Source organism: Schistocerca cancellata, chromosome 7 (genome assembly GCF_023864275.1).
Source record: "Schistocerca cancellata isolate TAMUIC-IGC-003103 chromosome 7, iqSchCanc2.1, whole genome shotgun sequence".
NCBI classification, from domain to species: Eukaryota; Metazoa; Arthropoda; class Insecta; order Orthoptera; family Acrididae; genus Schistocerca; species Schistocerca cancellata.
Genome location: NC_064632.1, coordinates 377,036,120 through 377,063,243, shown reverse-complemented (window position 1 = coordinate 377,063,243; position 27,124 = coordinate 377,036,120). Strand labels below are relative to the sequence as shown.

Genomic DNA, 27,124 nt, shown 5'->3' with positions numbered 1-27,124 from the left:
GTGTGTGTGTGTGTGTGTGTGTGTTTTCGTCAAAACTATGTAATTCTGCCGAATGCATATGCCTTTCTCTATGCATTGCGTACATTCTCTACCTCATCAGCGATGTTATCGTTGGTAGCAGGTCCCGTTGTCTTCCAGCCCTTCGACAGCCGGTGCATCACGTTCTGAGCCGCCACCGCTTCTTTGTTGCAGCATCGCCGAAGAGCTGCGCGCCGGGTATGTTCCAGTGCGAGTACGGCGCGTGCATCCCGGGCAGGTGGCACTGCGACGACTATCCGGACTGCGCTGACGGGTCCGACGAGCCGCCAGAATGCCGTAAGTTCTCATTCCTCTTTCTGTCTACTTGTAACGACTTACCAGTAGCGAGCAAATCGCAGAGCTGAGATGTGCAACTGTCATGCACGGTGCAGGCACACTAATGTGACCAGGCCTATGTTCGACGTCAACGACACATTCATAGGTGGCAGGTGACAGCACTGTCAGTGGAGACTATATAAAACATCTCTGGGGGATGCGTAATCGTTATAATTGCGCAGGCTTCTGCGGCCAGAGTCAGTCGACATAAAAGTTTTCTGGGTATGGTACCGCGTCATAATGTATAAAACTACTGCCGCTGGAGAAAAACCAACGTTGCGGCCACGGTTGCTGCTGCCTTCTTCTGGGCCTAATGGTCTGCTAGCCGAAACGGTTCTTCTCTAGCAGCAGTAGTTTTATACATTATGACGCGGTACCATACACAGAAAACTTTAATGTCAAGTGTAATCATTGTGTAAGGCGAAAACGAAGCGATTTATCAGACGTTCAAGGGTGTGATCATTGGCATTTGGGACAAGGTCGGAAGCATTTCTGGAATGGCTAATGTTATAAACTGTTGTGGTTAAATTATACTGTGCACCGCAAAATGGCGCTATGATCATTGGCATTTGGGACAAGGTCGGAAGCATTTCTGGAATGGCTAATGTTATAAACTGTTGTGGTTAAATTATACCGTACACCCCAAAATGGCGCTATGATCATTGGAATTTGGGACAAGGTTGGAAGCATTTGTGGAACGGATGATGTTATAAACGGTTGTCGTTAAATTATACCGTGCACCCCAAAATGGCGCTATGATAATTGGAATTTGGGACAAGGGTGGAAGCATTTCTGGAATGGCTAATGTTATAAACTGTTGTGGTTAAATTATACCGTGCACCCCAAAATGGCGCTATGATCATTGGAATTTGGGACAAGGTTGGAATCATTTCTGGAACGGATGATGTTATAAACTGTTGTGGTTGAATTATACTGTGTATCCCAAAATGGCGCTATGATCATTGGAATTTGGGACAAGGGTGGAAGCATTTCTGGAATGGCTAATGTTATAAACTGTTGTGGTTAACTTATACCATGCACCCCAAAATGGCGCTATGATCATTGGAATTTGGACAAGGGTGGAAGCATTTCTGGAATGGCTAATGTTATAAACTGTTGTGGTTAACTTATACCATGCACCCCAAAATGGCGCTATGATCATTGGCATTTGGGACAAGGTTGGAATCATTTCTGGAATGGATGATGTTATAAACTGTTGTGGTTGAATTATACTGTGTACCCCAAAATGGCGCTATGATCATTGGAATTTGGGACAAGGGTGGAAGCATTTCTGGAACGGCTAATGTTATAAACTGTTGTGGTTAAATTATACTGTGCACCCCAAAATGGCGCTATGATCATTGGAATTTGGGACAAGGGTGGAAGCATTTCTGGAATGGCTAATGTTATAAACTGTTGTGGTTAACTTATACCGTGCACCCCAAAATGGCGCTACGATCATTGGAATTTGGACAAGGGTGGAAGCATTTCTGGAACGGCTAATGTTATAAACTGTTGTGGTTAAATTATACCGTGCACCCCAAAATGGCGCTATGATCATTGGCATTTGGGACAAGGTTGGAATCATTTCTGGAACGGATGATGTTATAAACTGTTGTGGTTGAATTATACTGTGTACCCCAAAATGGCGCTATGATCATTGGAATTTGGGACAAGGGTGGAAGCATTTCTGGAACGGCTAATGTTATAAACTGTTGTGGTTAAATTATACCGTGCACCCCAAAATGGCGCTATGATCATTGGAATTTGGGACAAGGGTGGAAGCATTTCTGGAATGGCTAATGTTATAAACTGTTGTGGTTAAATTATACCGTGCACCACAAAATGGCCCTATGATCACTGGAATTTGGGACAAGGGTGGAAGCATTTCTGGAATGGCTAATGTTATAAACTGTTGTGGTTAAATTATACCGTGCACCCCAAAATGGCGCTATGATCATTGGAATTTGTACACGGGTGGAAGCATTTCTGGAATGGCTAATGTTATAAACTGTTGTGGTTAACTTATACCGTGCACCCCAAAATGGCGCTATAATTATTGGAATTTGGACAAGGGTGGAAGCATTTCTGGAATGGCTAATGTTATAAACTGTTGTGGTTAAATTATACCGTGCACCCCAAAATGGCGCTATGATCATTGGAATTTGGGACAAGGGTGGAAGCATTTCTGGAATGGCTAATGTTATAAACTGTTGTGGTTAAATTATACCGTGCACCCCAAAATGGCGCTATGATCATTGGAATTTGGGACAAGGGTGGAAGCATTTCTGGAATGGCTAATGTTATAAACGGTTGTGGTTAACTTATACCGTGCACCCCAAAATGGCGCTATGATCATTGGAATTTGTACAAGGGTGGAAGCATTTCTGGAACGGCTAATGTTATAAACTGTTGTGGTTAAATTATACCGTGCACCCCAAAATGGCGCTATGATCATTGGCATTTGGGACAAGGTTGGAATCATTTCTGGAACGGATGATGTTATAAACTGTTGTGGTTGAATTATACTGTGTACCCCAAAATGGCGCTATGATCATTGGAATTTGGGACAAGGGTGGAAGCATTTCTGGAACGGCTAATGTTATAAACTGTTGTGGTTAAATTATACCGTGCACCCCAAAATGGCGCTATGATCATTGGAATTTGGGACAAGGGTGGAAGCATTTCTAGAATGGCTAATGTTATAAACTGTTGTGGTTAAATTATACCGTGCACCCCAAAATGGCCCTATGATCATTGGAATTTGGGACAAGGGTGGAAGCATTTCTGGAATGGCTAATGTTATAAACTGTTGTGGTTAACTTATACCGTGCACCCCAAAATGGCGCTATGATCATTGGAATTTGGGACAAGGGTGGAAGCATTTCTGGAACAGCTAATGTTATAAACTGTTGTGGTTAAATTATACTGTGCACCCCAAAATGGCGCTATGATCATTGGCATTTGGGACAAGGTTGGAATCATTTCTGGAACGGATGATGTTATAAACTGTTGTGGTTGAATTATACTGTGTACCCCAAAATGGCGCTATGATCATTGGAATTTGGGACAAGGGTGGAAGCATTTCTGGAACGGCTAATGTTATAAACTGTTGTGGTTAAATTATACCGTGCACCCCAAAATGGCGCTATGATCATTGGAATTTGGGACAAGGGTGGTAGCATTTCTGGAATGGCTAATGTTATAAACTGTTGTGGTTAAATTATACCGTGCACCCCAAAATGGCGCTATGATCATTGTAATTTGGACAAGGGTGGAAGCATTTCTGGAACGGATGATGTTATAAACTGTTGTGGTTGAATTATACTGTGTACCCCAAAATGGCGCTATGATCATTGGAATTTGGGACAAGGGTGGAAGCATTTCTGGAACGGCTAATGTTATAAACTGTTGTGGTTAAATTATACCGTGCACCCCAAAATGGCGCTATGATCATTGGAATTTGGGACAAGGGTGGAAGCATTTCTGGAATGGCTAATGTTATAAACTGTTGTGGTTAAATTATACCGTGCACCCCAAAATGGCGCTATGATCATTGTAATTTGGACAAGGGTGGAAGCATTTCTGGAACTGCTAATGTTATAAACTGTTGTGGTTAAATTATACCGTGCACTGCAAAATGGTGCTATCCAAAACCGGCGTTGAGGCAGCTGTGGTGCATCACGGACAGGGATGAACGACGACTGGAGACATGTGTACAGGCGAATAGACGTGCAACTGTAGAGCAACTGGCCACCTGCGTGAACCAAGCATCTACCAACAGTGCCTCCTGAACGACCGTTCAGTGAACATTGCTATGTATGGGCGTCTACAGCAGCAGCCTGTTTCATGTACCCGTGCTGACTTGTTCGTCAGCGAAGAAGGCAGGAATTTACACGCCAGTGTCACAACTGGATGTCCACTGAGTCGCGACAACTGTGCATTTCAGATTAGTCTCGTTTAATGCTCCGTCAGACAGATAGCCTTTGGTGGGTACGGTGTGAGACGCCTGAAAGCAAAACACCCTGCAACAATCGTCAGAAAACAAAGAATGGTTCAAATGGCTCTGAGCACTATGGGACTTAACATCTGAGGTCATCAGTCCCCTAGACTTAAAACTACTTAAACCTAACTAACCTAAGGACCCCACACACATCCATGTGCGAGGCAGGATTCGAACCTGCAAACGTAGCAGCAGCGCGCTTCCGGACTGAAGCGCCTCGAACCACTCGGCCACAAAGGCCGGCAATCGTCAGAAGGATCCAGGCCGGAAGAAGGCACCTTATGGTCTGGGAATTGTTTTGTTGGTGGTCTCGTCATTCAGGAAAGCTCAATGAATCAAGACAAGTATGCATCTATCCTTGGAGAACATTCCCACACCTACATGCAGTTTGTTTCTCCTCTGCACATTTGCATTTACGTGTGTGTTTCGAAGAGCACCAGGATGAGGTTCTCCTGGTCAGCAAATTTCCTTTATTTAAACTCATTCGAGAAATTGTGGGATCGCCTCACTTGGGCTGCTCACATTATTGGATCCTCAACCAAGAAACCTAGCGCAGCTGGCCGTAGCTCTGGAGGTGGCATGGCTCCACATTCCTGGCAGTACGTTCCAGAACCTCATTGACTTTCTTCCTGCATATCTGTCAGTGGCTCAAACTGCAAAAGGTGCTTTTGGGGCTTCTGACAGGTGGTCACATTAATGTAACTGGGAGTGTATACAGCACAGGCATTGGCATGCACAGAAATTTATATTGGAGGAGTTAAAATTCTAAAATTGTCATTTTTAGATCTCCTCTATTCCCAAAACTGAGGAACAGGACTCAGGTGTTGGTCGAATAAAGGTCATCTGCCTTTGCTACAATACTTCCACGTTAAATGTTTCATCATGCATACTTTTATATACACTGCCAGAAATAAATGGAACACCCTCAAGAACCAGGCCAATTTTATTCAGGTGGTGCGTCAAATAGTTCATCATTCTACGAATATAAAGCAAGAAATTAAGACCAAATGAAACATATATGTCACAGTAGAACTGCCTAAACACTCGCATCAATACACAGTGCAGCCCCCACCCCGTCCTCTTCTGATAGCAACGCAGGCATGCATTCTAGCACGCAGACGATTGTGGTGGATGGCATCTGTGATAGATTGTTCCAGGACCTTTTACCTTTCATTGCAATTCGACAATGTTTTGTGCAGGCTCAGGAGAATACTCGTAAGTTCCCGCTTCATCATGTCCTATACATTATTAACTGACAAGAGATTTGGCAATCTTATTAGCCGGGGCAGTTGTCATACACCATGAAAAGCACGTTTCGACGCAGCTGTTGTATATGGATGTGCATTGTCCTACTGAAAACGCACACCATCTTCCTGTCGAAGAAATGGTAGGGGCGCAGGGATCAAATCCTTTACAATATAGCTAGCACTGGTTACTTTGCCCTGTAGTAACACGAGATATGACCACAAGTTGTAACTGATGGACCCTCTCACTATGAAACCTACAGATGCATGTGAGTGGACAAGCCTGTGGGTCGGGTGGGAGGTGACCTTGAATATACATCGTGCAACAGCTTCAGGTGTATCATTATACCCCCTCTTAAGTTCAAGTGTAATCTGACACTGGAAGCCATTATTAGGTATATGGATAGGCCTAGGGACGGGAGGTGAAGTGGATGACCTTGAATACAAGTCATGCAATGGCACTGTAATAGTCACATACGTATAAGTACGTGAAATCACGTAACATTCCACCAGTGCGGACGGTATTTGCTTCGTGATACATTGCCCGTGTTAAAATAGACCGTTCACCAATTGCGGAAAAGGTCGATATCGTGTTGATGTATGGCTATTGTGATCAAAATACCCATCGGGCGTGTGCTATGTATGCTGCTCGGTATCATCATCCGGACCGTTCGCCAGATAGTTACGTTATTTAAGGAAACATGTTCAGCCACATGTGAAGCGTCAACCACGACCTCCAACAAATGATGATGCCCAAGTAGGTGTTTTAGCTGCTGTCGCGGCTATTCCGCACATCAGTACCAGACAAATTGCGCGAGAATCGGGAATCCCAAAAACGTCGGTGTTGAGAATGCTACATCAACATCGATTGCACTCGTACCATATTTCTATGCACCAGGAATTGTATGGCGACGACTTTGAACGTCGTGTACAGTTCTGCCACTGGGCACAAGAGAAATTACGGGACGATTACAGACTTTTTTGCACGCGTTCTATTTAGCGACAAGCGTCATTCACCAACAGCGGTAACGTAAATCGGCATAATAATGCACTATTGGGCAACGGAAAATCCACGCTGGCTGGAAACATCAGCGACCTTGGCGGGTTAATGTATGGTGCGGCATTATTGGACGAAGGACAATTGGCCCCCATTTTATAGATGGCAATCTAAATGGTGCAATGGTTGTTGATTTCCTACGTAATGTTCTACCGATGTTACTACAAGATGTTTCTCTGCATGACAGAATGGCATGTGCTTCCAACATGATGGATGTCCGGCACATAGCTCGCGTGCGGTTGAAGCGGTATTGAATAGCATATTTCATGACAGGTGGATCGGTCGTCGAAGCACCAATACCATGGCCGCACGTTCACCGGATCTGACGTCCCCGGATTTCTTTCTGTAGGGAAAGTTGAAGGATATTTGCTATCGTGATCCACCGACAACGACTCACAACATGCGTCAGCGCATTGTCAATGCATGTGCGAACATTACGGAAGGCGAACTACTCGCTATTGAGAGGAATGTCGTTACTCGTATTGCCAAATGCATTGTGGTTGACGGACATCATTTTGAGCATTTATTGCATTAATGTGGTATTTACAGGTAATAACGCTGTAACAGCATGCGTTCTCAGAAATGATAAGTTCACAGAGGGACATGTACCACATTGGAACAACCGAAATAAAATGTTCAAACGTACCTGCGTTCTGTATTTTAATTTAAAAAACCTACCTGTTACCAACTGTTCGTCTAAAATTGTGAGCCATATGTTTGTGATTATTACAGCGCCATCTATCACAACGGGAAAAAAGTGGTCCAACTAAAACATTTATTTCACTTTTCCGTGTCCAGATCAAATTTTATTTTTCCAATAGTTAGCCACCGCTACGGCTTTGTCGTTGGCTTGCAGCACGTCACAAAATCTGCAGGGCTCCGGCAGTAGTCGGCACATGAGCAGATGTGCCTCGTCTTGCACCTCTCCGCATCCGCAAAGAACGTCGTCACCGTTAGTCATCAGTCCCCACTTGCACAGATTAGTTTTGCATCTGGGTACACCAGCCCTCAGCCTATTTAGTGCTCTCCACACTGTATAAGGAAGTTTGTTTCCAGGTGCCATTTGCTCTTTTGGTATTATCTGCAGTGCGATTTGTTCATTCTCCCATTTACGGACTCTATTATCTTCTTGTGAACCGTCAAGGATCTTAGTTCTTGCAATAAAGCTATTTCTAGACTTAAGCCTCCGAGCCTGAGTGACGTGCCCATTCAGTGGGTGTCGAGAATCTGTTTCTTTCTTTGTTCTCTCAGCGTCTGCTGCCACCTGCCTTCTGATCTTGGATGGGGCAATTCCAGCAAGTCGGTACAAATTACCCGTTGGTGTGGGTCTGAGACAGCCTGTAACAATTCGCATTGTCTCATTTACACTTACATCAACCTGTTTAGCATGTGCAGATGCTTCCCATACTGGCGCTGCATAGTCTGCTGCAGAAACACACAGAGCAAGTGCTGATGTTCTCAGTACTGATGGTTGAGCTCCCCATTCATAGTTTGTTAGCCTGCGGTTGATGTTATTCCTGGAGCAGACTTTAGCCTTGGTGTTTTGGCAATGCTGCTTGAAGGAAAGCGTTCTGTCAACTACAGCCCCAAGGTATTTAGGTGTTGGACAGTGCTTTAGCTTCTTACCTTGCCATGTAACGTCGAGCTCAACTCCACCATCTCTATTGCGCAGATGGAAAGCACATACTTGGGTTTTGTCAGGGTTTGGCTTGAGGTGATTGGCGTCGTAGTATTGAGCCAGTTCTTCAAGCGCTCTAGAGAGATTTCCAGATGTTGCATCAAAATTGGACCCCTGGACCACCACAGCTGTGTCATCAGCATATACGAACAGTCTTGCATCTTGAGGTATAGGTTGGTCATTAGTGTACACATTATAAAGGATGGGAGAAAGTACACTTCCTTGCGGTAAGCCATTCTTCTGCAGTCGCCATCTACTGTTCTTACCATTTAGGGAGACATAAAATCTTCGATTCTGCAGAAGACTACCAATAACCATCGTCAACCTACAGTCCCCTGTGAGGTGATATAATTTGCGCAATAGCTTTCTGTGGTTTACCGTGTCGTATGCAGCAGGAAGATCTATGAAAGCTGCTCCAGTTATTAATTTTTTTTCAAACCTATCTTCTATATGTTGCGTCAGATTAAGTATTTGCCCACAACAAGATATTCCTGGTCTGAAACCGGCTTGTTCCTTTATGAGCTTTCCATTTATAGTTTCTGCCACCCGGTTGAGAATCATCCGCTCCGGTATCTTATAGAGATGGCATAGTAGTGACACTGGTCTGTAACTTTTGGGGTCCTTTATCTCCTTGCCAGGTTTTATTAAAGCCACCACTCTCGCCTGCCGCCATAGTTTTGGAATATTCAGCTCTTTAATACAGGTGTTCATCATTTGTAGTAACCAGTTTCGAGCTTTGGGCCCAAACTGTTTTATCTTCTCCGTTCTAAGGTCATCAGTTCCAGCGGCCTTATTCAGTTTCATACTCTGAATGGCGTCTTCCAGTGCGGTTGCTGTGAATGAAGCATTGAGGCGTCCGTAATCTTTTTGTTCTTGGGGTATAACTCTTTCCCTTTCTCTTTTCCCTTTGGTTTTCCCATTCTTCAGAAGTTGGCTAGCAATTTGATTTGCTGTTACCCCGTTGTTCTTCTGCTGGTGGTTAGTTGGGTCCCCACTTAAGTTTTTCAGTAATTTCCATGCACTTCTGCTGTTTTGTTTCATGTCAAGATTCTCGACTAGTTTGCACCACCGTGATCTCTTATCCTCATCAATAGCCTGCATTAGTTCCTCCCCAGCCTCCATCGTATCTTCGCTGAAGGGGTCCTGAGTGAACAGCTTTTGGTACCTGTCAAGTAAGACCTTGCTGCTGCCGGTCAGATCCTGGATGTACTGGGTACGGCAACCCCTTGGGATGTTTTTCCTTGAGATCCTTTTCACAGGATCGATAAATCTACCATACTCATCTGGTCGAGGAGGGATTTTCTCAATCTCTTCGTCCAATTGCTCTTTAAATTTCTGCCAGTCTGCATTTTTTAAATTAAACCGTCTTCGGAAAGGCACCTCCTCTGGTTTAACCATGGCATTCACAACGCAAATGACGGGTCTGTCTTGTGTACTTGGGATAGGTTCTTCAACAAGCTTCATGCACTGTGCTGCCGACTTGCTACTCACAAAGATGTTGTCAGGATTATAGCTCCTTCTCCATCTTCTGCTGTTGAACGATGCTGGCTGTTTTGGGTCATGAATGAGTTGTAGGTCATTAGTGTCAGCCCAGGATTCAAGCTGTACACCATTCTCATCAGTCTCATTATATCCCCATGCTTCACCATGGCAGTCGAAATCGCCCATGACAAAATCAATATGGTCATATGTAAAATTGTTTGTTTCATGGAAAAAAAGTCCACATCTGGTGGTTTGTACACAGACGTCACACGAATGGTAAGTACTTCAATGTTATTTACTTCTGTCATTGCGGCTGATGTTATGTAGAGCCCGGGTCTGATGAAAATCGCACTCCCATACTTGTCGTGAGGTCTTTCAATGGCCAAATCCATTCCTGCTATTTTAGGTCTGTGGCTGGTGGCTCCCCGGTGTGTTTCACCGTGGAAGATACTAGGGCAGGGCTTCACAACATACGTGCTCGCGGAGCAAGCTGTGAGCAGCAAGGCGCGAGCACGGAGCAGCGCGAGCACGCTACCCCCACTACTGGACCAGAGCGGAGAGTGGGGAAAGTCACGTGGGGCACACAACAGCTGCCGCCAGGGACTGATGACCTTAGCAGTTACGTCCCATAAGATTTCACACATTTGAACATTTTCTGTTAGAATCTATGCCGAATTTATCAGGGCCAGCATTTATAAGCATAAATGCCTTATAGCACATGTCTGCTAATAAAACACTCTTATGACTAGAGAATCCCTCAATATTTGTCGAGATCGTCACAAGGGGTGGTCTTGATAAAGGCCGTTGCATCTTGATGTTAATTTGGTTTTGGACTTTAACTTGATCTGGTGTTAGAAGGATTAGCCGGTGAAATCTTTCACCGTTTCCAGGGTACGCCCGATTGTGTTTTTCTTAGGCTCACAATCTTCTAGGAGGCTCCTACTTTGTACCCCAACTAAAACATTCATATTTCTTTACGTACTACATGAATGTGTAATAAAAAATGGGGGTTCCTATTTTTAAAAAAAAGTAGTTGATATCCGTTTGACCTATGGCAGCGCCATCTAGCAGACCAACCATAGCGTCATCTGGTTTCTCCCTTCAAGCTAGACAAGTTTCGTTCTTTCTAGTTTTTTCGTTTGGCGCTTATTTCGTGAGATATTTGGCCCGGTCACGATCAATGGACCACCCTGTATAGTAAAATTCAGGGCTGGTTCGAGACTACTTTTCTACACAAGCGACTTATCTTTTGGCACCATCCCCCCCCCCCCCCTCCCCTCCCCGCAGCTTGTGCCTTGTACACTTTTACCCATGTCAGTTTTTGTTACTAATTATGATACGCATTGTATAGAAATCTTGTACTTGAGCACGCCTCGCACCCTCAAGCGGCTGCTACTCACTGTGATACATCCTGTGTAGAGATTATACAGTTGTGGCGGCCCTCTCGACTTGGCACCCCAAGCAGTGTGTCGTGTCCCTCGGGGCTTGAACTGGCCCTGATAAATTCGGCATGGATTCTAACAGAGTCACGATTATTATCCACTACTCAAACAACAGATGACGAATAAACAGACACGGCTGTGAAAAATAGCGACATCACTGTGGAAGATACTAGGGCAGGGCTTCACAACATACGTGCTCGCGGAGCAAGCTGTGAGCAGCAAGGCGCGAGCACGCTACCCCCACTACCGGACCAGAGCGGAGAGTGGGGAAAGTCACGTGGGGCACACAACAGCTGCCGCCAGTCAATGTAAATCCGCGGCCACCTGCAGGTATATCACTCACGAATTATTACTGCGACAAATGAAACAAATAAAGGAGAATGTACACATGCCACATAATTTTATTAGCTTAGTGTATGCCTCTACATTCGCATTAATTTGTGAACTGTTACACAATGAAAGGTGTCACTGAAGTGTGGCATTCTCGGTTATCTTGTACTTTTTGCCCTTTACAATTGCGTCTATGTTCGGAGTAATTGTTCTTGTGCATTTTAGGCGCAGCGTGCAGTTTAAATTTCGATCAGACAATGCGTTTCTCACGCGCGTCTTGTTACATTTCATTGCAGAGAACAGTTGTTCACAAACATACGTGGAACCGAACATTGATATTATTGTAGCCGCCAGTTTGTGCAAACGAGGAAATCTATCCTGAGGGAAGTGTCTGTAGAATTCCAAAATGTTTTTCTTGTTCTGAAATTTGTCTCTGTATTCTCTGTCACACTGCAGGTCAATAATTTCTTGCTGCAGCTCAGGACGAATCTCTTAAATATTCGCTGAATATGGAGAGAACAGATCAAAATCACTGTCTAGTGCTGTCAGATCTTGAGAGCGCTGATCAACTAAACTATGTGAATAACGTTCACAGTCTTTGTGAACATCTTGCATGGATGATAATTTAGGAAAATGAGCTAGGTTTCCTGTTTCCAGCTGACTCACCCAAAGTGTCAATTTCATTTTAAAAGCTCGTATTCGATCTATGAAATGAGTAATTAGCAGATCTTTACCTTGTAGTAAAATGTTCAAAGCATTCAGATGGCTAGTTAAATCTGCTAAGAACGCGAGATCACATTCAAACGTGCGCGCGCATTTCCCCTCCCTCCCCTCCCTCCCTACTCCGCGACCTTGCACCTGCTCGCGAGCACGTGCCTGAGCAGACGCGAGTACTCGCGCTCAAAACCGGCCAGTTGTGAAGCCCTGTACTAGGGCGTTCAATAAGTAATACAATACATTTTTTTCTCGGCCAGTTTCGGTTGAAAACTGTGGAATGTGTTGTGGAACGTCTTGGAATATTCCCGCTTCAGCCTTTGTAGTTTCATAGGTGGCGACGCCATATGTAGCCTTCAAAATTGCGTCTCTAACCGAGTGCGTTCCAGGCAGAGAGCTGTCATTGAGTTTCATTGGTGGAAAACAAGAACATTGCAGTACTGATAGTCGCTTGCAGAATGGTTTCAGAGACCTGACAGCGAACAAAAGCACGGTGAGTCGTTGGGCGAGGCATCTGCCATCATCGCAACAAGGTCGCGCAAACAAGCTCGTTCTCCCCATCTCTTCAGCGTGTTCTTCGCCGCAAAAAAGCAAACGAATTTTTCCTCCATGACATCAAAAGGCTTCATACAAGTGCGCGCACGGGAGAGGAGCTCATAAAATTAATTTGATTGTATTTCCTTATCCATCAAAAGAAAAATTCGGAGTAGGTATTAAAATGCATGGAGAAGAAATAAAAACTTTGAGGCTCGCCCATGACATTGTAATTCTGTCAGAAACAGCAAAGGACTTGGAAGAGCAGTTGAACGGAATGGACAGTGTCTTGAAAGGATGGTATAAGATGAACATCAACAAAAGCAAAACAAGGATAATGGAATGTAGTCGAATTAAGTCGGGTGATACTGAAGGAATTAGATTAGGAAATGAGACAATTAAAGTAGTAAAGGAGTTTTGCTATTTGGGGAGCAAAATAACTGATGATGGTCGAAGTAGAGAGGATATAAAATGTGGACCGGCAATGGCAAGGAAAGCATTTCTGAAGAAGAGAAATTTGTTAACATTGAGTATTGATTTAAGTGTCAGGAAGTCGTTTTTGAAAGTATTTGTATGGAGTGTAGCCATGTATGGAAGTGAAACATGGACAATAAATAGTTTGGACAAGAAGAGAATAGAAGCTTTCGAAATGTGGTGCTACAGAAGAATGCTTAAGATTAGATGAGTAGATCACATAACTAATGAGGAAGTACTGAATAGGATTGGGGAGAAGAGAAGTTTGTGGCACAACTTCACTAGAAGAAGGGATGGGTTGGTAGGACATGTTCTGAGGCATCAAGGGATCACCAATTTAGTATTGCAGGGCAGCGTGGAGGGTAAAAATCGTAGAGGGAGACCAAGAGACGAATACACTAAGCAGATTCAGAAGGATGTAGGTTGCAGTAGGTACTGGGAGATGAAGAAGCTTGCACAGGATAGAGTAGCATGGAGGGCTGCATCAAACCAGTCTCAGGACTGATAGACCACAACAACATCCATCATACAGCCCAGATCTCGCGTCTTTCGACTTCCATATGTTTGGCCCAATGAAGGATGCGCTCTGCGGGAAGCAATACATGTGTGATTGAGAGGCTGTTGTTGCAAAACGTTGACTCGACCAGCAGAGTGGTATCATGCGGACATATTGGCCCTCCCAGTAAGGGCTCGTAAGGCCGTCGCATTGAAAGGAGATTATGTTGAAAAATAGGATTTTGTTGCCAAAAGAGTGGCGAAAATATGGCGTACTGGAATTCTGAATAAAAACTGTCTGCTTTCAGAAAGAAAAAGTGTTGCATTAGTTACTAAACGCCCGTCGTAGCTTTGCGGATACTGTCAGTGAAGCTTCGTTAGTAACCGAGGTGAGATATAGTGTACATTCTGTTTTTGTTCTGGTTCTAAATGAACACCTCACTCAGTGGCGCATACAGATGTGTACTGTGTAACAGCGCTTCACTCGGAAAGTACTGGTATGTATGCTACCATTATCTCCCCATCCTGCTTCTCAGGCGTAAAAACGACGTTGCTGTTCCACTGGCCAGGTAACCAGTTCGCTGTGCCGGTAATACATACACCGTCCGATCAAAAGTATCCGAACACCTGTTAGTGGACTTCCGTATGGGGTGCGTCACCCTTCGCGTGTATAACGGCTTGAAATCTGCTCTGGACTCTTTCACTAAGGTATCTAAAAGTCTGTGGAAGAATGTTAGACCATTCTTCCTTAAGAGCCGAAACCAGAGAGAGTAGCAATATTTTATGCTGCGGTCTGGAGCGAAGTCGACCTTCTAACTCAATAAGGTGATTCAAAAATATTTCTGTTTGCTGATGACACCAGCTTGGTAGTGAAGGATCTTGTGTGTAATATTGAAACATTATCAAATAATGTAGTTGATGAAATAAGTACGTGGCTTGTGGAAAATAATTTGATGCTAAATCACAGTAAGACTCAGTTTTTACAGTTTGTAACTAACAATTCAATAAGAACCTATATTTTGATCAGACAGAATGGGCATATTATAAGCGAGACGGAACAGTTCAAGTTCCTAGGCTTTAGGATAGATAGTAAGCTGTCGTGGAAAGCCCATGTTCAGGATCTTGTTCAGAAACTAAATGCTGCTTTATTTACCATTAGAACAGTATCTGAAATAAGTGACAGTTCAACACGAAAAGTAGTCTACTTCGCATATTTTCATACGCTTATGTCGTATGGTATTATTTTTTGGGGTAATTCTTCTGATTCGAAAAGGGTATTTTTGGCTCAAAAACGGGCTGTTCGAGCTGTGTGTCGTGTAAGTTCGAGAACCTCTTGTCGACCCCTATTCAATAGGCTGCGAATTCTGACATTGCCCTCACAGTATATATTTTCTTTAATGTCGTTTGTTGCTAGCAATATTAGCTTATTGCCAAGAATTAGCAGCTTTCACTCAGTTAATACTAGGCAGAAATCAAATCTGCATGTGGAATGCACTTCCTTAACTCTTGTGCAGAAAGGAGTGCAGTATTCTGTTGCATCAATTTTCAATAAGCTACCACAAGAACTCAAAAATCTTAGCAGTAGCCCAAATACTTTTAAATCTAAACTGAAGAGTTTCCTCATGGCTCACTCCTTCTATTCTGTCGAGGAGCTCCTGGAAGAGCTAAAAAATTAAGGAAATTCCAGTGTTACATTGTTGATTTTCTTTATTTAAACTTACGACTTGTCGCCTGAATGTGTTTCTTATATTTCATTTTATCGGTTTCTACAATCGTGTTATAATTTCCTGTATTGACTCGTTCCATGGCCATGGAGACTTCTCCTTAATTTGGTCCCACGGAACAATAAATAAATAAATAAATTAAAATAAATAAAAACCACGAAGGTGTTCCATTGGATTCAGGTCAGCACTCTGGGCAGGCCAGACCATTTCAGGAATGTTACATATCATTGCCCCACGGATGCTGCTTCATAACAGGGTCCATTGTTATGCTGATACAATAAGTCATCGTCTCTGAACTGTTCATGTACTGTACGCAGTACACAGTGCCGTAAAATGTTCATACCCTTTTTCTTGGATATTTTGTGTTTTCTTGAGCGCAAGTAGGGGACCACATTCTAACCACGAAAGACACTCCCGTACTGTAATACCACGTCCTCCGTACTTCGCTGTAGGCACTACACGTGGTGGTAGATAACGTTCCACTGGCATTCATCAAACCCAAACCCTTCCATTACTCCAGATCATTAGTTTCCAGTCATCCACTGTCCTGTCGCATCGCTCTTCACGACACCTCAGGCGTCACTCAGCTCTGACTACAACAGGGCGTTCTGCGGGAAGTGAGTAAGTGCTCCACAAAAAGCAATAATGCCGTTTCTTTTTTGACATATTCTCTAATTTTTTAAACATTTTTAAAATTTTATTTTGAGTTCAGTGTTGCTAGTTGTGGTTTAAAATTGAAGTAATCACTGAAAGAAACAAGTTTTTCTCGTTTTTTAAAGTTATAGTGAACTTCAAAATAAAAGAGGTGTTCCATCAAAGTACCACGATGTCCGTCTCAGGAAAAGTTTGGGAATCCCTGGACTACAGAAATGTGTGGTTTATGAGTAACTGTTCGACCATTGTACCTCATTTTTTAACTTCCTACGCACAATCATTGTGCTAACTGGACCGCTGGTAGCACTTTGAAACGCATGAATGATTCCTTCCGCTGCTCTCATGCGACTGTTACGAGCACCTTCCACAATGCTTGGCGATCTCTGCACGTCAGTCATAAGGTCTACCTGGCGTTTGCAATTCACAGTCTTCCGCGTTTCCATTTCACAATCACAACAGTCGACTTGGGCACTGTAGAAAGGTTGACATTTCCCTAATGGACTTGTTACTTTAGTGACATCCAATGACGACCCACGTTCGAAGCCACTCAGCTTTCCTGACCTATCCACTCAGTTGGTACCACTTCTCTATTAACATCACAGTACTCTTTACCCCATTTCATACTGGCCACTTCTCGTGACAACTAGTCGTCAACTCCGCACTGCGTGGGGTTTTCTTATACTTTTGATCAGATACTTTACGCTGTTTACTGGTTTATTAGAACAATAGTTTATTGACTAAGCGATATGCACTCATATATGGCTAAATTAAAGGGACGTTATTCAGGGTGAAGCGAAATTCGCGCACTCGGGCTTCGCAGCGCGACTCCTCACATGCCAGCGGAAAAAAAAGAGCCTCTCGCAAAATTAAAGAGTGGCAATATGGCAACACTCTAACCACATGTACGGTAACTAGCTTTGTCAGGATACTTCAGTTGTGCTGCACAGCTGGTGCAGGGATAAAGTTTTGGGTTAGCATGCAGGGGTTCGTGGATTCGATCCTGGGTTTGGGCGCTTTTTTTTATTAGCTGATATCATTCTGACATTTCATACTGTAATATACGCCGTTTCTAACGTCACAAGTATCCTAAATTTACAACATTTTGTAACTCTGAACGTAACAAATACGTGGTTATACAAATAAGAAATAGACTGTTGAAGCAAATGACCTGTCATAGGACAGAATAACTACAAAAAAATATCAATTTCGAGAAGCTAAAGATGCGCATGGTCCATGTAATGCGCATTACTCCTCTGACAGATATTGTTCTGCACGATTCATGCCGACATCGCCTATTGTGAAATGTTCTGTTTCGAAGTACATTCTGTGTCCCTAACGGTAACAGACGTGATGTTTCCACAATCCCACCGTTAGAATAATAGTAATAACGCATTGAAATACGTACTAAACAGCATGCGGTTACCAGACTCAGTGTTGAAAGGCATGGTGATAACACATACAAATAGTAACCGAGTTTGGGCATTATTCGCAAAGCACATTGGTAGTCCTATTGGTAACGTAAGGCCCTAACGAAATGTATGGACCTGAACGAGGCAAGAAAATAGTTGCTACTAATCTCTGGGACCATTGGAGGAGGATACAAAGAAAACAGGTTTCGCATCTAGTGGATGAGGTACTTGTGAAATTGATACCGTACCACGTGCACTACATTTACCAAACAAAAAACATAGGCCTCAACCCGGAATCGAACCATCGACTTGCTGCATTTAACCAAAACGCAATTAATTGCACCAACTGTACAGCACAAAGACTATATGCTGACAGAGGTAGCTACCATACATGTGGTTACAGTGTTGCCAGATTGCCACTCTTTAACGTCCTTTTTCTGCCAGATGTACTCGCCGGACGAAATTTTGTGAGAGACATTATCACTGGCATGTGAGGGTTGCACTGCGAAGCCCGAGTACACGAATTTCCCTTCATCCTGTGTATCATATTATACCCTCTTCCGTAAGTAACTTTGGGAAATATTGTGGTAACACCAATCTTCTATTGCTGACTCAGGTTGACCATTCAAAAGATCCAGGCTTACAAAAAAGTAGCTGTCAGTAAAAACATGGGGGATCTCGCTTATCTAGCCCCATTAGTAAGGCTCTCCTATTTATCTTGATCGTTTTATTTATTTATTTTTGTTCAGTATCTACACTGTATTAATTAGATACTCTAGGAGTAACAAAAGGCATCAATAAGTAGACGACAATCATTAAATTTAGAGGCAGCCAATTGCCATACATGGATGATGACACAGTGTCAGTTAACGAGTTAAAGTTTATTGGTAAAATACCATATTGCCTCCGTTTGTTGCAAATGTAAAATGTCATCCGAGAGAAAGACGAGTTTAATGTTCAGTGGAAAAATACAGTATTGTCTCCGTTTGTTGCAGATGTAAAATAACATCCGAGGGAAAGAAGGTGGTACTACCCATGGGCGAAAAGTTACATGCACTGCGTAGGGCGAGTAAAGGAAATTTATAGGAAACAGTGATGTTGGATTTGGTCTCGGGAACTTTGACCGTGTCGGACTGGAAGAATAACCGAAAAAAATTGAAGACTTTTGTTTAAAAGTTGTGTCAGAAAACTTTAGAAAGCCGCAGGGTAACCGAAAAAGCAAAGAATGATTCCCTAAATGATATCTTTTTCGTCTGGTTTTGTGAAAACATTGAGAGTGATATTCGGTTTATCAATTGTCACTGACTACTATAGCCAAAGCCTTTCAGGCGAGACAGTAGCTGCTGGAAAAAGAAATCGAAATGTTCATTTCCTGTCCATTTCCTTAGACAAGTTTAAAACGCCCACGAACGAAGCCTTTATTATCAGATGCCACCCAATAAGACACGAAGTTTCAAATTATAATTCTGCAAAAGTATGTAATAAGAATAGATTCTCAACACTGACTTGCTATTAAGTGTCTGGGAAATTACAAAATCCCGCTTTTTTTAATAGGGAAATCAAAAAATCAAAGTGCTTTAAAAACAATTGAATCGTCCCTCCTTGTTAGTGTCTTACAACTCGCAAAATAATGTGTGGATAGACTGTTTACTTTTTTAAAACTGGTCCTTGTGACAAGTGTAAAAGATTTTCTAAAAGAAAGTTTGCCGTATGATGGAGTAACAATGGCTGATGGCGCCAAAGTGAAATATCTGTTACCCAATGTAATGTACCGGTATTGCATTGTATCCTTGTTAATCCATTCAATGTAGTGTACAACATAATATGGGAGGAGTCAAAATATGATAGGAGAACATATGTAGACACACCATTGTTTCATATAGTGTACATCACACCGAAGATATATTACACATGTACTCATAATAAAGTAAGAGTTCAAATAATAATGCTGGTGATAGCCAGAAAGCTAAAGTTCATTAATGGACAACAGGTTATATTCCTAATAAATGGCATTATTGCAGCCAGTGAACCAAGGAGCTCAGGAAAAGATTAAGAGACAAACTGCTGAGTAAGCATGTCGAATAACAAGAGGAATATGGTGTTATAACACTTTTCAAATCTGTGAATTGCAAAGCCTTCATTTATGTGATTGCTTCTGTGTGGTATCTTGCTACTGAGTCAACAACCCAAGTTGTGGAAATGTTTATGACCAACCATTTGTGAGTATACTGATGCAGTTTGTACACTGAATGAACAAACTGGGAACAATGTCAACTTGAAGTTCATTGAAGCACTTACAAACAGCCTATGATGTGCAGACATACTAACTGCAAAATGTCAGTGACACTGTTGTGGTTATTTGTGTTATGCCACTTATTTGATTCTGACATTAATATTTTACTAAGTTAAGCATAAGGAACATTGCTTTTAAGGTTTAGGTATGTTGGGAATGTAATTGAAGGTAATCATTGGATTGTAATAGTTCCCTTATTTTAATGTGCCGTTGCCACTAAGGATCTCTTAATTATTATTAAAGTCTCTGCTTTTACAGTATTATAAATTTACTGAATGAAATTAGTGGCAAAATTTATTTAAGTGTGATTGTTATTATGTGTTTGTTTTTCTCAGTATATGAATTATGATTGAGAAAATGCATACAGAATTTCTTCCTCCAGTGAAGGAGGTGCATTATTGTTGGGTTTAGTTTGACATTTCCATTCCATGCCACAATTTGTCCTTGCACACTTGTAATCTCTACTATTGTAGTGATTTTAATAGGTGAATGTTTTGTGAAATGTATTTTGGATTCCTGTTAATATCCTTACTGTTGTTATTGTTGTGGTCTTCAGTCCTGAGACTGGTTTGATGCAGCTCTCCATGCTACTCTATCCTGTGCAAGCTTCTTCATCTCCCAGTACCTACTGCAGCCTACATCCTTCTGAATCTGCTTAGTGTATTCATCTCTTGGTCTTCCTCTACGATTTTTACCCTCCACACTGCCCTCCAATTCTAAATTGGTGATCCCTTGATGCCTCAGAACATGTCCTACCAACCAATCCCTTCTTCTACTCAAGTTGTGCCACAAACTTCTCTTCTCCCCAATCCTATTCAATACTTCCTCATTAGTTTGTGATCTACCCATCTAATCTTCAGCATTCTTCTGTAGCACCATATTTCAAAGGCTTCTATTCTCTTCTTGTGCAAACTATTTATCGTCCATATTTCACTTCCATACATGGCTACACTCCATACAAATACTTTCAAAAACGACTTCCTGACACTTAAATCAATACTCAATGTTAACAAATTTCTCTTCTTCAGAAATGCTTTCCTTGCCATTGCCAGTCCACATTTTATATCCTCTCTACTTCGACCATCATCAGTTATTTTGCTCCCCAAATAGCAAAACTCCTTTACTACTTTAAGAGTCCCATTTCCTAATCTAATTTCCTCAGCATCACCCGATTTAATTCGACTACATTCCATTATCCTTGTTTTGCTTTTGTTGATGTTCATCTTATACCCTCCTTTCAAGACACTGTCTATTCCGTTCAACTGCTCTTCCAAGTCCATTGCTGTCTCTGACAGAATTACAATGTCATCGGCGAACTTCAAAGTTTTTATTTCTTCTACATGGATTTTAATACCTACTCCGAACTTTTCTTTTGTTTCCTTTACTGCTTGCTCAATATACAGATTGAATAGCTTCGGGGAGAGGCTACAACCCTGTCTCACTTCCTTCCCAACCACTGCTTTCATGTCCCTCGACTCTTATAACTGCCATCTGGTTTCTGTACAAATTGTAAACAACCTTTTGCTCCCTGTATTTTACCCCTGCCACCTTCAGAATTTGAAAGAGAGTATTCCAGTCAACATCGTCAAAAGCTTTCTCTAAGTCTACAAATGCTAGAAACGTAGGTTTGCCTTTCCTTAATCTGTCTTCTAAGATAAGTCGTAGGGTCAGTATTGCCTCACGTGTTCCAACATTTCTACAGAATCCAAACTCATCTTCCCCGAGGTCAGCTTCTACCAGTTTTTCCCTTCGTCTGTAAAGAATTTGCGTTAGTATTTTGCTGCTGTGACTTATTAAACTGATAGTTGGTTGGGGTTGATTTGGTGGAAGAAACAATACAGCAAGGTCATCAATCTCATTGGATTAGGGAAGGAAGTCAGCCGTGCCCTTCCAAAGTAACCATCCCGGCATTTGCCTGAAGTGATTTCAAGAAATCATGGAAAACCTAAATCAGGATGGCCGGATGCAAGATTGAACCACTGTCCTCCCGAAAGCAAGTTCAGTGAGCTAACCACTGCGCCACTTCGCTCGGTACTTATATGTAGTACTTGTACATATATTTGTCTTAGTATTGTAAGTATATTATGTGTTGCAACAGGGAACATGTAACTTAGAATTAACTGAGTGAATACAAACACCTATTTACAATGAAAGCTTTTAACTCCTTGTGGAATAGCTTTGCTTCACAAGTTTTTAGAGTATGTGGCAGCTTATTGAGCCATATCTACCCATTAATATAAAGGCTGTTGTCAGTTATTTTTAGTTTTGTCCTCTGCCTGAAGTACTTGCCCTTACTTGTAGTATCATAATTGTGTGTACCACTACATTTATTTTCTTTGTTTTTACTATTCCCAACAAATGTAATAAGTTTATAGCAGCATAAATAATAAATTGTTAATGATTTATGTTGACCAAAGGTTTCATTACAGGATTGAGTGGATCTCAGTCTATGCATTAACATAGTAACTGTCTTCTGTTGTATTAATATTCTATTCAGGTACAGGTCTGCCACACAGCCCCACAGTTCAATTTCATAATTAAGAAATGGGTAAATTGTTCCATAGTAGACTGTTTTTAAAGTTTGACTTGGAACTATTTTTGCCATTTGGGTTATAATGTGCAAGCTACTGCTGATTTTCTCACATACAGAGTTAATGTGGTTCACCAAGTGAAGATTTTTGTCCAGGTGGACACCAACAAATTTTTTGTTATCTGTTTCTATGATTCATCACAATGTATGCTGCTGATTTCAGCCTGACAGGAGCCAGTTGTTTGAAATGTTGTTAGCTGGGATTTACTGATGTTAGCGTGTAGTCCTTGATGTAGAAGATATACGGTTGCTTCATTTACACCTTTCATTGCAACTGACTGTAATGCCTCAAAGTCTTTCTCATAAAATAAGAGGGAGGTGTCGTCAATGTAGCATGCTATATGTGAGTTGACAGATTGTGTCATGACATTGACATAAGCTAAGAAGAGGAAAGGACCTAGGATTGACTCCTGTGGCACCCCCCTCCCTGGTTTACTGTATCTTTAGAAGACTGGGAATACATGACCTCAGTATCTGTTCTGCGTGAAAGTTTAGTAGATTACTTGCAGTTTGTTAAGTACGTAGACAGTAAATGCATAGATGAGGCTTTGATGTTGTTTGCCTTCAGTTTCTTAATGAGAAGATTAAGATTTTGGAACGATATAAGAATATGTCAATTGTCTTCATTCCTTCATCTAGGACTATGGAGAAATTCATAAACTGCAGTTGTTGTGCAACAATCTTTCCTAAACTTATGCTTTGCTTATTTTTAGACTACTAGGATAAATGTTGTCTAAAATACTGCAGTTTATGAGGTAAGTTAGTGGTTTAACTATTTGTTTTATGTATTTTTGAACTACAGCACTTGACATACCATCCCATGCAGCTGAGTGTTTGTTTTTTAAGGTGGGGATTATCGTGCTTATTTCATTTTCCTTGACGTAGTCAGATTCAATATCCACTGTTTGAGTGTTGTGATTCAATATTAGCATGTCAGTGTAGGGATCTCAGGGTCCTTGAAAAGGCTTCTTCCAGGTGTTTGGTTTTAATTTTTTCATAATATTCTTAGTGCATGCTTCTGGAGATCAAATATTTTCTTGACTTCAGCTGCATTCTCCCAGAAGATTATGCTTTCAAGCAGCAGCCAGTGAAAGTATGCTATGAACCCTGTCTGCTGGACAACACAATAACACCATTTTCTAAGTGGAAATCAGACAAAATCAGGCTTTTGGTTAACTTATCCATGTGCTGCCTCAGTTTGATATCCACCTGGGTTGCTTGGAACTTCACACATGAGGTCATTTTGTGTCTGCACATTGACCACTACATTTTGTCCCTGTAACTCGTTTTAGTTTTGCATGCATAAAATTAGTTTTTGTAAGATTAAGATTAAACCGCTTGCTGTGAACTAGTTATTATCCTGTTTCGCTATTCACTTGGCTCTCTCTGGTGTGTCAAGAGTAGGAGTATGCCTAGTACCAAACCTCATTCAACATTTTTCCTCACGTATCCAAATTAATGTTCACCAATGCATCAAAGATGTAGATGAACCAGTGTGACCCAAGTCAAGTTAAATTCTCAGAAAGCTTGTAAGACACTGGTTTTATATTTCGGAGGAATAAGGTTCAAATCCATGTACAGCATCTGCATGTAAATTACACGTGGTTTTCAGGAATCACTTCAGGTGAATGTTTGCTCCTACAAAACCATGGCCAGTTCCATTTCCCATCCTATGCTAGGACAAGGTAGCACTTCGTCTGTGGTAACGTTGTTGTTAATAGTGGTTAAAACTATGACTTTCCTTTTGTCAGTATGGTCCAGAGATGTAATGGTATTCATCTAACTCTCTGTTAAAGTTATTTGTCATGTAGAAGTGGAGAGAGTAAAGAGTGTAAGAAAAAAGCACTTTACTTTTTTTTTCACTGGAAGTGGATACGTAAGCACAGCCAAACTTGGAGATGGTATCTGTAGAATGATGGGCTAAAGATTGTCTTTTTGTAATGTTTGTGGAATATTCTGTCAGTACTTGGAGGAATATAAATATTAAAAACTTAAATACAGTGATTACTGTGGAACTTCAGAACTGTGTATTTAAGTTTTTTTTATGTCTTTTGAACCTCTTTGGAATAACTCAAATGGTGCTTGTAGGATTGCCAAAACACAATAATTTCTTGAGGACTGCCTCAAGGGCACCTGTACCCAGGGGCAAGGAGGAACCACAGCCCCCTAGCTCTCAGGGAAAGGAAAAACATATAGTGTAATAAGGTGTTTTTCTTTTGAGAAAATGATTTAAAAATTGGTATTAGGCAGTTTTTAACAGAGTTAGAAATTTAACTTTTTTATGAGTACTTGGAAGTCACCATTTGTCTTCCAAAATATTAAAAATACTCCCTACCCCAGAACTAGCGCCCTCCTGCCCTCCCCTTACAAACTATTATTTGGGTGTCCTTGCATGGCATTGTGATTTCTTGCTCCTTTCAAAGTGCAATGAGTCATCTATAAGCATTAGAACCAGTTTTGTGTTTTCCTCTGAACTTTCACAAAGAAAGCACATTGCAGATTCTTCTCTAGGTTGTTTGAGAAGTTCCAGTAGTGCATTCACCTTGAAGAAAAATGTTTTGAGTAGATGTGAATACAGTGTCCCAGAAAAGAAGTAAGATGCAAATTCCCCCCCCACCCCACCCCATACAATGAATGTAAATTGAATATGCATGTATGTATTAACAATTTTAACGTATTCCTTTCAGAACAAAAAACCTGTAGGCCGCAGTCATTCCAGTGCACAAAATCCAAGCTGTGCATCCCTTTAGCATGGCTATGTGATGGCGAGATTGACTGTGGAAGTCCAGAGGATGATGCTTCGGATGAAGACCTTGAAAGGTGTAAGTGATGAAATCCATATCAAATGTACACTCTTCAGAATATTAATGTTAGTTCATGGACACTTTTGATAACTGTAGTTAAATTTTACAGGTCATGTGAATTACAAATGCCTCTGGAACGAATTTAGATGTCCTGACACAGTGGAATGCCTTCCAGTGTCAGCACTTTGCAATTCCACATCTGAGTGTCCAGATGGAAAAGACGAAGGAGACTTCTGCAAACCAGATTATGTTTACCGTAAGTAAAGCTAATTTGTGGCCATTCAGAACTTTGTTATTATTATTATTATTATTATTACTGCTGTTGCCATTTTTATTATTACTAACACTAATTACATTGTTTGAACTGACGCTTCCTTGTGCATAAAAGTATTCAAATTATTCTACCAAGAAAAACAATGCAGTACGAAAACACTAGATTTACATTATAAGAAGGAGATCTCAGGTAGTCATAACTTTTGCATTATTTTCATACATTACGTGGCATGAATGATGTGGTCATTCTTTGCAGCTTCCATACCTACATATTCTGCAAACCACTGTGAGGTGTGTTGCAGGCACCAGCCCAATGTTATAGTGTGATGGATGTCTGGTGACATTGTACTGAACTACCTTTTCACCTTAGCGTTTGTAATCTACTTCAAGTATATGTAGCAGAAGAAGACACTACTTTAGTTTTGTACTTTGATAGACTTTATCTTTTCACCATTTAAATTCATATTATCTAACACACCAGTAAACACCGACAGTTTCACATGTAACCTAAGGGTTCCTGAAATTCCCTGCAGTCCTTATTTGTTATTTTTATGCCCATCTAAACATGATAGAGAAAGATGAGTTTATTTATTACTACTGTGTCCAATACCTTATCAATTCATTTTGTGTCCTTCCCTCACTGAATCAAAATATAAGCAGAGGTATCATAACAGTACACACCAGTTGTTTCGTTGTGCTATGTATTTATTATATTTCTTTAAATATAACTGAAGTAGAATAGGGAAAAAATATTTTTTCTCTGGAAGTGGTTGCTGCACATTGTTGTAATTTAAATAATAACAAAGCTCTCACTTCTTGCACAAAGAAAACCTGTTCATTGTTCTTAGTGTTGCTGTTAGTTGTGAGAGATTGTATTTCTATTGTATATTTCCAGCTGATGGTGTGAGCTGTTCCAGTATGATGTGCTCACATGCTTGTCGACATAGTCCTAGTGGCGCTATATGTTATTGTCGAGAAGGAGAGAAGCCTGTTGGCACAAACTGTGTAGGTAAGTTTATTTCATTTGTTGTGTTGTCTTCTTAAACTTTTCTTGTGTAGGAAATTTTATGATACTTCATTGTACAAAATGGGATCCTGTTCACATTATAGCAGGGAAAAATCTATCCATTTGATAGTCTGTGTCAAGTGGATTCAACTATACTAAGCAGTGGTCATAAACTTCTAATCAGATTTCTCTCCACCTTTATCAGCTGTTCCTTGATTAAAACTGAGAAATATGGCATCACTGGTATATCAAAGAAATTGTGGTAACAAAAGATGCAGCAGAAAGAGAGAACTATATCTAATGATCTGTGATAAGCACAGGTGTGCAACTGTCTTTGTATTATACAGAAGGCATTGTTGGTTATTGAGAAGATTTACAAGAAAATCAAAAAGCTTGCATGTGATGTTAGAGATTTGTAATTCTGAAAATAAAATCAAAACTATATGGAGAAGGGAAACAGAAAAGTCTTAACCGTGAACAAGATGATCCACTAGTTGAAGATAATGACCAAATGGTCCTTGACATCAAACACACAGCAAAAAATGTTTTCAATAATAATTTTCA

The 27,124-nt window shown here is 41.3% G+C and overlaps 1 protein-coding gene across 1 annotated transcript in view; it reads left to right on the top strand.

Moving 5' to 3' along the window:
* LOC126092185 (low-density lipoprotein receptor-related protein 1) overlaps positions 1-27,124 on the top strand; it is a 772,271-nt gene that overhangs the window by 406,520 nt on the left and 338,627 nt on the right. Inside the window, exons 3-6 of the mRNA XM_049907661.1 lie at positions 193-315; positions 25,165-25,299; positions 25,391-25,537; positions 26,450-26,563. Coding sequence (XP_049763618.1) covers positions 193-315; positions 25,165-25,299; positions 25,391-25,537; positions 26,450-26,563 — 519 coding nt within the window. The remainder of the gene's footprint in view (positions 1-192; positions 316-25,164; positions 25,300-25,390; positions 25,538-26,449; positions 26,564-27,124) is intronic.